Source organism: Vigna angularis, chromosome 6 (assembly GCF_016808095.1).
Source record: "Vigna angularis cultivar LongXiaoDou No.4 chromosome 6, ASM1680809v1, whole genome shotgun sequence".
Classification (NCBI taxonomy): Eukaryota; Viridiplantae; Streptophyta; class Magnoliopsida; order Fabales; family Fabaceae; genus Vigna; species Vigna angularis.
In genome coordinates this window covers 17,928,376-17,940,382 of record NC_068975.1, presented here as the reverse complement: position 1 = coordinate 17,940,382, position 12,007 = coordinate 17,928,376, and the positions used below count along the sequence as shown (strand labels likewise).

At 33.1% G+C, this 12,007-nt stretch overlaps 1 protein-coding gene and 1 long non-coding RNA gene across 8 annotated transcripts; one reads left to right on the top strand and one right to left on the bottom strand.

Moving 5' to 3' along the window:
• The first annotated feature begins 270 nt into the window (after window positions 1-270).
• Window positions 271-2,484, top strand: LOC128197440 (uncharacterized). 2 transcript variants are annotated; one of them, XR_008250044.1, is made up of 3 exons: window positions 271-611; window positions 1,752-1,823; window positions 2,182-2,484. It is a non-coding gene; the product is annotated as an uncharacterized LOC128197440 (long non-coding RNA). The 2 variants fall into 2 exon arrangements; XR_008250045.1 differs by lacking the exon at window positions 271-611 and adding an exon at window positions 1,392-1,529.
• Window positions 2,485-5,956: 3,472 nt separating this feature from the next.
• On the bottom strand, window positions 5,957-11,202 carry LOC108343523 (uncharacterized). 6 transcript variants are annotated; one of them, XM_052879192.1, is made up of 13 exons: window positions 10,986-11,202; window positions 10,606-10,720; window positions 10,353-10,440; window positions 9,841-10,134; window positions 9,416-9,574; window positions 8,739-8,879; window positions 8,549-8,605; window positions 8,007-8,145; window positions 7,219-7,323; window positions 6,898-7,094; window positions 6,732-6,773; window positions 6,501-6,624; window positions 5,957-6,169 (listed from the first exon to the last, which is right to left on the bottom strand). In XM_052879192.1, the coding sequence occupies exons 2-13, from the start codon at window positions 10,713-10,715 to the stop codon at window positions 6,147-6,149; spliced, it is 1,479 nt and encodes a 492-aa protein (XP_052735152.1). In that variant the 5' UTR covers window positions 10,716-10,720; window positions 10,986-11,202; the 3' UTR covers window positions 5,957-6,146. The 6 variants fall into 6 exon arrangements, with proteins under 6 accessions (XP_052735152.1, XP_017437348.1, XP_017437349.1 ...); XM_017581859.2 differs by having other exon boundaries at window positions 10,606-10,756; window positions 10,986-11,201; XM_017581860.2 differs by having other exon boundaries at window positions 5,957-6,072; window positions 10,606-10,756; window positions 10,986-11,201.
• Between the last annotated feature and the right edge of the window lie 805 nt (window positions 11,203-12,007).

Here is a 12,007-nt window from a genome sequence, read left to right as displayed (position 1 = left end):
ACGGAGTTTTAAAAATCAGTCATAATACATAACGCGGTGGCAAACTTGTAAATAATTTCAAAACGTATTATAACGGAGTTATAGAAATCAGTCATAATATAAATAAGTTTTAAACCGTATTACAATGTAATCTTGGATAACTGTTATAATATATGAGAAGGGTGAAAAATTTTAGTAATATATTATAACTGGTTTTAAATATCAGTCTTAATATCTCTCTAAATTGATTTTCCCCTTTCTCTCTACAATTTTAGTCCCACAGTGTCGCAATCTTTCTCAGTGTCGTGGAACCCTAATTCTCTCTCAGAGTCCAGTCCACTGATGGCTTCGCAAATGGCGATCTTCTTCCAGTCCACTGATGGCTTCGCAAATGGCGATCTTCTTCCGCACGCGTTCTATTCTCTTCTCCAAACTCTCTTCCCTCGTCAAAACCATATCCACTTTCCCGTCCTCTCGCAGGAGCCTCAACTGGCGGATCCCGCTCCTCTCCCTCCCAACCTCGCCTCCGACAGCCCTTTCTACCACCAAAACTGGCGCATCTCTTCCTCTCTTTATTTCTTTCTCCTTTGAAACCCTCTCTTCCTGAGAGATTGGTTTTTCACAGCGACGAGGTACTTTGATTTCGTGTTTCTGTTGGTCTGCATTTTCGTTTCATGCAATGCATTTCATTCTCTTTGATGTTCTCGGCGCGTCGATTGTGTTATTTGCTTTTGTTCTTTAGTTTACAGGTGCCTTTGCATATTCTAGGGTTTAAGGTTTTGCGTTTAGTTGTGCCAAACGCTAGAATTGAACTGAGTTTTGAGAGATGAGTGTTTGAGAAACAATAGAAGAGAAAAGAGAAGGCAGAAGAGAGAGAAGGATGTCGTCGTTGTCGAGCATGTTTGGGTGTGGAGTGGTGATGGCACCACCACAAGCACTGTATCGCGTCATCGGAGACCTGCCACACCTTCTTTATCGTCTGCAAGGCATTCGCCGAGAACATGGGACACCTCTTCCAGCTCCGCACCTGTTTTGACATGGTTGTGGTGAGTTTCAGCTTGAGTTCTCTCCACAATTGTTTAAGGGTTTTAGGGCTGGCTAGGTTCAGAATTGACGACTCGTTTTTGGGTGAAAATGGGTGCTTGATGGTTCAAGCGTTGGTGGATTCCGAAGGGAGGTTCGCAGATATCTCAGCTGTGTGGCCAATTACCATGAATCCTGAAAACATTTTGTGTGAGAGTAATATAAAATTTTTTTTTTCTCTGTTATAAATTTTGTATGCTGTTATCTGTTTTTTTGTAACATAAAAATTTGTGTGTTTAATAGTTTCTTGGTTTGTGAGGTATAATTGGTTCTTGAAGAGTAGAGTTCTCAGTATTATAATGTTTATATTTTCTAGTCTTGTTGTTAAAGGGTATGATTTTTATAGTTCAGTTGCTACATTATATAATTTTCGGAGGGATAGTTGACATAGGGATGATATTAAGGTGTCTTAGCTAGTCTAGAAAGGCCTCTTCATACCCTAATGAGCTGAAAACACTTGTGTGAAGGTAAGTTAGTGCTTATATCCATTTCAGAATTTAAACTTATGTATAATTCTGATATGAACTGCCATGGACTTGTATTATTGATGTGACTTTCAATTCACCATAGAACCTTGTGTTTGGTTGGATAGGTGGTGATGTAAAGTATATTAAGAGTAGTGGTTTAAAGCTGGTGCGTGAGTGATGAATGGGTGTTTAAAAGGAACTGAATAATTTTATTTATTTCAGAACACTGGCAAGTACTGGTTTGGGTGGTCAGCTTTCTGGAGATATTGGATCACTGTCTGAATTGGAGATTTTGTAAGTATTTTATTCAGTATATTCTTTTGCTATATATCTACCAAAGGCAATGATCAAGTCATAAATTAAGAACATGTTAAAATTGAAAATAATGAGAAAGATATATTATTGTAATTGAATATTATTATAACAAGACCAAAATTCACATTGTTATAACAAGACCAAAATTCACATTGTTACTTCTGAGATGGTCATTATTATAATCACAGTTTGTAATTGAATATTATTATAACAAGACCAAAATTCACATTGTTACTACATGTATATATTTTTGTTCATTGGGAAAGATATCATATAAGTTTATGATTACACAAGCTTGTAAATCATGTTTGAGATCTTATTCTGCATTTTCTTACAGATAACAGAATCGGGCACATTCCTGTGATTGATGAGAAGGGGATGATTGGAATGGTGTCCATTGGAGATGTGGTTCATGTTGTGGTGCGCGAGCACCGTCAAGAGTTTGAGCATTTGAATGCTTTCATACAAGGGGGTTATTAGATGTTGATGATGGTGAAAATCTCTAAAGAGCACTGAAGCTAATTTGGATTAAGTAATAAGCCTGAGTGTTTGTAAATATGTTTGTGATTTCAGTTCTATCAACATTAACCCCAATGGTGTAGCAGCATGTTAATAATAACAACTGGATGCATTTTGAATCTGTTTTCAACTCTCGAAAACATATTTCACATGGTAACTTTTCTTTTTGCCTTATCATGGATGCCACAGTTTAATACGTTACTTTTATACGTAATATTTTCAAAAAAGTGCTTGAAAATAATTAAGAAAATAAAAAAGGAACTCCATTTAAATCTGCATCCACAATCCTGATATTGGGTGTCAATTATAATAATTTTTTTTTAAAAGAAAACATATATTATGACGTACTAAACAATGTACGATATAATATGTTGATTCTGAAAATTGCGCATATTATAACTGGTTTCAGAAAATACGTTATAATATGTTCAAGATATTATAACGTAAATTTCTGCTACGTTATAAAATGTGTAGACTTATTATAACGCCCAGAACTATATCCTCAGTAACTACGTTATAATAGATCATTTTTTTACGTTATAAAATGTGATTTTTCTACTAGTGAACATGTCAATGATTGGATTTAGATGACTGAAGTGATGTATTATATGCGTCTAAGTATGTTTACATGGGTATGTGATGTTTGTATGATGTGTTAAGTATGTTTCCACGTGATATAGGGTTGATGTATGTATGTTTGAATGTTTGAATCATGTGCAAGATGTCTTCCGATTCGGCAATAATCGATTATCATTAGTTATAATCAATTATCTGCGCGTTGGTTTTTAATGTGGTTTTAGGAAGAATCAATTATCTGGGATGATAATCGATTATCCCTTCCTGCGTGATGTTTCTAGATAAAATTCACTGAGATAATCAATTATGTTAAGTGATAATCGATTATCATAGTGCATTTTGGTGAAAAATGGCGAATTTGATGAAGAATGGACGTGGATCATGCTTGCGAAGTTGTGAAACGTGATGAAAATCAAAGATTGAGGTTAGTGGTTATGTTTAGGGTCAGGATTGACTTGTGGTTGAGAATGCAACATGAGTGAGTGTTGAGATGTACCTGAGTATGTGATTGATGAGCATGAGAGTAGAGGATAAGTTTACTTGTTGTACCTCTGTTAACACTCCAGCAAGTGTACCGAATTGTATCAAGTAATAATAAATGGTAAGACCAAGTATCGTTTCACAAGAGACTCACGGCACTAAACAATTATGTAATCGCTTAACCAATTAAGACTTAAGAACAATTTTTGGGGTTTTTGAATGCAAATGCAATAAAAATAAACATGAATGCAAATTTGATCAATTGAGGCTAAACACAAGGGTGAATGGATGATATTGAAAATATGAGATGAATATGTTGTTGGGGTTTAGATTTCACCTAATCACTCTCATGCATATAAGAATCCATCCTCTTCATTAATGTTAATGCCACTTTCTAATTTACCTTAAACTCGATGTCTCGGTGAAGAAAGTCTACTCTTAATTACTAGATCACAATGTCTTGTATCCCCAACAATTAATTATGCATTACATTCGCACAGAAGCTTAAAGGAAACCAACCCTGCTATCCCTATGTCTAGGTAATATTGCTTTTGGGAGAATTTTCCCAATTCTAGATTTTCCCATATGTGTCCATATCGACAAAATCAATAATCATGCAATTGAATGAATTAAACAAAGCATGCATAGAGCGTAGAGGAAAAACCCTAACAATTAATGAAGTAAAACATTTATAATATAAATCAATTCAATACATAAGAGTTTCAAAGGATTACATCGTTTCCCAACAACAAATAAGGTTTAGTTCCCCATTGTCAAGGAGAAACTATATGAACAATGGAACGAAAGAATGAAAGAGATAGAAAAGCCCTAGAAAGAGAAGAGGAGAGCTGTCACATCCCCAAATCTACCCGCACGGGGTGAAAAGTGTGTTTCTGTGCTCAAGCCATCAAAAGATATAATCCCTAAGACGTGCAAGTCCTTAAATAGAACATAAAAATAACAGAAAATTGGTCCAAGCCCACGAAACTGGCGCTCAACGCCCCAAAAGAGCGCCCAACGGCTGTGGCACTAAACTAACGCTCAGCGGTGGCGTTCAGGCGTGAGACAGAATGAAGATTATTGGTCTAATTATATGAAACCCAATTTAATACTTGATCCCTAAATACATTGTAAGAAATAAGAAAGACCAAATACAAATTGTAATCATAATGAAATGGATGAGTCAAAATGTTCCTATTGTAGAAATGAAGGTCATAATAGAATGCACTTTGTTTACTTTATTTTCAATGCATTTATCTTTACTCCCAATTAATAATATTTATCAAACTCAGAAACTACTTTAATCACTTATTTATTTAATTCTTGTTTCTTACATCAAATCATTCAATAAATTTAGTTACATAATAAAAAATTATTCTTATCTATATTATGTAAAACTAAAAGATAAGAAGTATAAAACAACATGAAACACAATGGCAATGATACAATATTGAAGTTAACAGAAGTCATCACAACATAACACGATTTCACTTTATTCTATTACAAAACTGAGATCGTCACAACGTAACAACTTTAGCTAATGATTACAAAATTAAAGTCATGAAAGCTTGATAAATTTTCAATTCATTGAATTAAAACGGAAGTCATCATAATATAATACAACTTCAATTCATTATAGTACAATGGTAATATGACTTTACTTTTAATTAATAATTAAACTTAATCAAGTTCATCTCAAGTTTGATAACTTAACTTTTCACAAAAATCATCACCACAACTTCAATTTATCAATGTCAGAAAGTACGACATCATCATTTTAAAGTCATACTAAGTTAGCACAAATTTAATCATATTAAAAAAAAAATTATAACACCATTCTTATAATTTTACAACGAGATTACAGGATAAATTTCCCCATTTTGGAACATTATGATAAAATCGAATTCACATTATTAGAAAATATTAGAAAAGATGAAAATTAATTTAAAATATTGAGTTATGCGCGCTAATGAATTTGTATATAAGTTAACTCTAAAATATTGAATTTGGTACGTTTGCTTAAAAGAAATTTATATCATAATATGCTAATTATATCTAATAAATTATAAACATCGACATAATATAATTTTCGTGATAAATTTTTTTATTGATTCATAATTTATCGAATGTTCTGATATAATGTCTTGCTGAGGATTAATGAACTTTATCTAACATTCTTCAGTGTATCATTGTTTAAGGATCATATGATTAGCTAATAACTTTAATTAAGGGTCATCCAATAATAGATTATTATTATAATGTTATTAACTTATAAAATAGATATTTAAAAATCAGATTTTATATAATTTTTTTAAACTCATAAGCAGTATAAGTTTGTTTTGTTGATAATAATACATAGAATTAAATGCTAAAATCAAGGTGAGAATTTTTTTTTTGGTGAAAAAAGGTAACGTTGACATTTGTCAAAATATGCGTAAAGTTCACACAGTAAATATAACTAGTCGATGACACGGTAACTCTAACTCAGCAACACATAAAACCACTTTCTGCAACATCAGTCTCCTTTCACATTATTGCAAACAATTCATATCTGTATTGGCTTATTTGATTCGTTAAATCGTATTCGACAGCAGCAGCAAGAAACACGAAAATGTGAGCATTGCCAGAAGTCAGAGGTCAGCTCCATAATCTACTGTTCAAAAAGAACAAAGTGGAGTTCGTGAGAGGCTAATGCATCAGTTACATCAAGTTACACTATCTGTGGTATCAGTAGAATACTGAGAGTAAACCTACCAAGGGAGAAAAAAAACACATTTAGAACTAAACTTTCCACCTCCAAATTCTCTGGGTCTTAGAAGGTAAACATGGGAGGGCTCAAGCTACTCAAGCACTAAGCTTAAAAATAGCAAAGGCATTACAGTAACTGATAGTAAAAACAAAAACAAAGGCATTATCTACTGGCAGCATAACCAAAGTAAAACTGATTCTCTGCTAGAAGGAATAGACGCTCATATTTTAAAGTAGATAAGTAACGATGATACCACCAAGGGAGCCGAACGTAAGATTTGAGGCTCCTTTCCTAAGATACAAACTAAAATTCATCTTTCGAGTAGTTATCACCTTTCGCTGATGAGAAAAGCCACTGAAATATCTGAAAAAACTTGCTGCCCGAGGGCTCATGCTCTAGCTTTGGATTACAGACTTTATGGTAGTCATGCCTCTGATGTGGTGCAACAATTTTTTCCTGTGGGGAAAACTCAAAATTAAGAATAGCAGAATATAAAACAGCATGCCGTAATCAATATAACAGATTAATCATATTCATATTCAGTAGTGGGACTATAAAAGTACCTTGAATAGTTCAAATGGGCAGAGATCAGAGCCATCACAACCCTGTACACGATGACACATACCGAGTTATTGACAAATGATATCTCAATATGATTTTAGACAATAACTGAAACATTGCAACCCCCGGACCATAACCATTGGTAAAACTAAGATAACAGAAGCTTACTGGCAATGGAATGGGGTGTTCATTGTGTAACACCTGCACAAAGTGCTTGCTTATAGATTTATCTGGAGCAGAACAACTATACAAGACCAGCATGTTGTTACCAGCAAAAGGGGCTACAGTGCTACCCCGCCATTTTCTTTTCTGTGGAGGCATTGGAGGCTGCTGTAGAGGTTGTTCCTTCTGAATTTTTTTAATCTCTGCACTTTGTTAAAAGAGAATATGTATAAGCACGCTAACTACTAGTTAGTAATGAAAAGTAAAGAAATAACAACAAAATTATAACTATGTACATATTTCAAGCAAAGAGTATAAAAGTCTCACCAGATCCTTCAAGAAATAAACCAAGGAGACATGAGAATGGAACTAAGGTTTCAGCATGCGCAAACCGAAGTCTTGCCTTTTCAAAGCTGCCAGAAGCATGTTTTTCTATAGAAGCAATCAAGAAAGGGGGGATAAGTCAAGAGTTCACATATTCAGGAGACGTGCTTCAAAAGGAGAAACAATAGTTTGTAATGTAAAAATAATCTCCCTTGCAATTTTTTTATTACCTATAATTTCAATAACAACGTTGAATGAGCACGCATACAAACATAAATAATCAGCACGGGGAAAAGAGTTTGACCCAGTTTATTAATACACAAGACATGTAAATGAACAGAAACAATGAGATGCAAATTACATAGTATTTATTACTGGAGATTACGTAATGTAAAATTAATATTGCCTATTTTCTTGGAAGGCAGCAAACATTTTAAAGTTATTCTAGAATGAGAGGCATCTTTTCCCTTTAATTACAAGAAACAAATAATGACTTCCTTAGCTAAAGTATGTTCAAATAAATTATTGGCTCAAAAAGATATTTGTTTGATCAAAGTACTATAAAACATAGCTAAAATGCCAATGGTTGTTAGCTAAGGCTGAATATGTGTGTACACACACGCATTATGACATATGGAGTCTTTGCCTCAGGTATTTGTGGAGAAGACAATTTTAACATATGATTTACCAGAAAAGGTTAATCTATTCATAAATATTATGAGTTTCAATAACAGGATATGGCATGAAGACAAAGATATAGTACACACTTAAGAAGTACAAAATTAAACTACCTTCTTTAGCTATGATAGCCTGTTCCATGGATTGAAAAACATCTTCAAGTAATGGCACTCCCATTCTATAGTTTAGTGATTTACCATAACCTTTCAGAATAAACATCTCCAAATCATCTGTCCACTCAAGCAATTCAATCTATGCACACAGAAATTAGCATATCAATAAACATCCAGCATATATTAACATAATAAACTATTTTTCGTTTGTCCACTCAACAGTAATCACATGATTGGCCTAGCATGAGTAATAACTTATCTGGAGTTATCTCTTTTTTGAATTCTGCTTCTTTGCAGCCAGTTAAAAACGATGCTATTTGAATGGAATTTTCAGTTTTATTATAAATCAATAAGATATTGTAGAAACATCACATCAAAAGACTGAAACGTGCTTTTCATATATCATAAGGTCAAAGTTAAATAGTTTCCTGACATCTTTATAATTTTTTATTCTCTATTTAAATATTTATAGACCTTCAAAAAGGAGATCGCTAAGATTAGATCATAGATTGCATCGCATAATGACTACAAAATAAAAGTACCTCAGAAGGGATGAACAGACCACACGCTTGATTAGTTATATCCAACAAGGATGCCTCCTGTCAAAATAACGACAGATTAAGCAATAAAAAAGAAAGAAAATTATCAATCTCCAAAACCTCAGTTAAATGATTATTTATAAACTCAAACTGGTAAAGCACAAAAGGAGCTGGGATTAAAATTTATAATAACCTGTTTACACAAAAACCAGAGAGAAGATGTATCCTCCCTGGTAAAATTAAGGTAATGGCGTCCAATCAGTGCAGATGTAATCTCATCCAAAATGGGTTCCTTAAGTTTACTAACTGCAGGTTCCTGGTTTTTCCGATAAGCCTGCACCATAACCCAAGAAGAATTACACAACAGACAAAAAATTACAAAAGTAAGCATAAGCACTACCTTTAAGAAAATTGAAGATCCCAAATTATCCATTTAACCACAAAGTCATGCTCAAATATTTGGCAAATAGTAATTACAAGCTGCCTATCAATTACGTCATATAGCCTCTTGAAAGCACAACAACAACTTTCACATTCAACCAACAATGGACTAAACATGAGGTAAATTTGGAAATTTAAATTCATTTAAAATATGTTAATTTCCTTCAGAGTGGGATAACGAGGCAGAAGAAACTTTGGCAATGAAATGAGCAGACACAGAAACATGGTCATCAGTAATTACAACGTAAAAAGGGTGACATTCAGCTTGAGTGATTTTATATAATGGCTAACAAGCATGTTTTCAAATAAACATTAAAACATATGAATTTGTCTAACTATAAATTCTACAATTACATTGAATTTTGTCAAAACACTTGTAACTAATGCATTAAGAGTCCTGCATAAAAATCAACCATGACTACAATTTACCTTGTAATTATGACAGCAGTCATGAAATCTCAGCAGTATGTCACTAGCACGGCTTTCACTTGTAACAGCAAAGGCTCGATGACGCCCAGGTCCAAGACTTCCATTGCCTCTGAAAAGCCCCATACCAAATGCCACAGCACTGGCAGATGCTCGGGGAATCTGTTTACATGATAAGAGATATGTGAGTTAAATAAATTTGTAGCTTCCAAATGTCTAAAGGCAAGTCCATATGTTATATTGCAGTTAATAATGCATTGGAACTGCAATAAATCAGCATCAAATCAGAACTCCGTCATTAACTTGAAGCAAAAATACTCTTTTTGCTTCAGATTAATCACCATGTCTTTACTAATCCAAAAACTACTAGTGTTATAAATTGGGTAACAAAAACTAAACTAAAATATCAAAATCGAAGATAAACTCACCTGAGATGCCTTAATAGGATATACGTCAGGATGGTATTCTTCATCAAACAAATTTGGAAACTTGGCTCTAATCCTGATTCCAAGATCATATAATTCTTCCTCTCCTTTGCTAATTAATTCACCACCCCTAAGCCTTCCCTGCCAAGGAGATTTCCATCCATTCAGCCAGGAAGGAACCCTCTCCAAAGGCAAATTTCGCTCTTTTGCATCCCTCACAAGATCTTCCAGATGAGCAGACAAATTATCTAACTTCTTTATCCTTTTCTTCGTGGGAGAACGAGTTCCATGCCTAGCCTAAATAAAGTAGCATCACCATCCTCTTCCATTAAGTTAAGTGCAACCAGTCAACCAGATAGTTAAAAAATATCAAATTTTAATCAAAACCTAAACATTCTAGAAATATTAACTCTTGACTCAGTTCAACACCATTGTACCTTTCTGCCGCAAACAGGATAACGACATAACACATTCATAATCAATAACAAAACACTTCAAATTGTCGGGAAAGTTACCACAAGATTCAAATGGATCGGAACACATCCCTCCGGGATTTTAGAAGGAACGAAGTTATTGTCAGCAATGTCTTTCACGGCACCATATCTGCAAAGAAAATTAAGACAAACAAATTAATAAAGTTAGCAAACACATGCATAAAAAATTGTCATAAAAAAGTTCTAGGAAGTAAAAATAAAATAAAATCCCAAAAAATGGGCGAAAAGAAGATATAATTTGTCGAATCAATTACAAACGAAAAATGAGAGAGACCTAGACACAGTGGAGAGGTGCTTGCGAACATCGAAATCTTCTTCGGCGTTTGAATAGCCTATCAACCAAAGGAATAATAGCAGAGCAAAGGCCATGATAGAATTGCTCATTCTCTCTGCGTTTTCAAATCCGAATTGGAATCAATCACCAACTACAATCATAAATTTAATAGTTTATGAATTTTTTACACAACTGGAAAACCAAAAACAAAAAGTTATCGGTGTCTCCAGTGCCGTCAATTCGCCAATTGGCTGAATAAGCTTATAATGGATTCAATATTTGACTACCCTCAAGTTTACAAAAGAATTATCTGGTTCCATCTTACATCAAAACCAGGCACACAAAGTAGACTAAGGAACGAAAGGGGAATTGAATCTTACCAGTAATTCTAAAAAGAGTTTGGGGAGAAAGAGAAATGAACGGTTTTGATTAGGCTGATGGATACGACTCTTGTGTGAGATTGGCGCAATGGCGGTGGCACCTGCAACCGGCACCGTTTGTCTGCGATGGGCGTCGTTTAAGGTGAGTGGGATGGAAAGAGTTACTCGCTAAACGCGGTGTCGTTTAAAGTGTCCAAAATATGGAATAAGTAAATGGTTCGAATTATGAAAAATGCGATTGACATATGCTTTTCAATTCAAAATAACCATGGATATATTTGTTATTTCAGCAGGGGTAAATATAATAAAATGGATGAAAAATAATGGATAATATCAAATTTTAAAATTATAGAATTATAAAGGGTAATAATTTTAGAGTTATAGGATTACACACCATAAAAGCTATAAAATTATAGAATACATAATATGAAATAAATATTTTTATTATAGAATAAGTTTTGTTAATTCGAGATTTTATATGCTTAATTTTGATGTTTGAACTATTGAATTTATACTTTTAAAATTTTAAATCAAGCCAATTATTTAACAAATATAGTTGTTTATTTCATCTTGATTGATTAGTTTAATTGTCACATCTTTTAATTACAAATAAATATGTATTGCTGCATAGCATGATATTGTTTATTGTGCTTCTGAAATAATTATATTTTTTTAATTAGTTGAAATTTTAAAAAAACCTTATAACATCTTAAAAGTTTTTTGTTCGTATGTACCCAAAAAAGATTGTATTCTATTTAATCATATAAGTATTAAACTAATTTATGAACTATTACATATAATAATAGTTATTAACTAAACTAAAGACAACACTACTAAAACTTTATTTCAAATCAAACATTCCATCTAAATCAAATTATCAACTTATTATATATTAATCTGTATAAAATGTTTAGAATCCATCTTTAAGCCCTAGGTAATATTTAAAAAGCATATTTTCAAACTTATATTTAATACGAGTCTTTAAATCTTGGTGAAATTGGTATAAATAATTTTAGACTTTT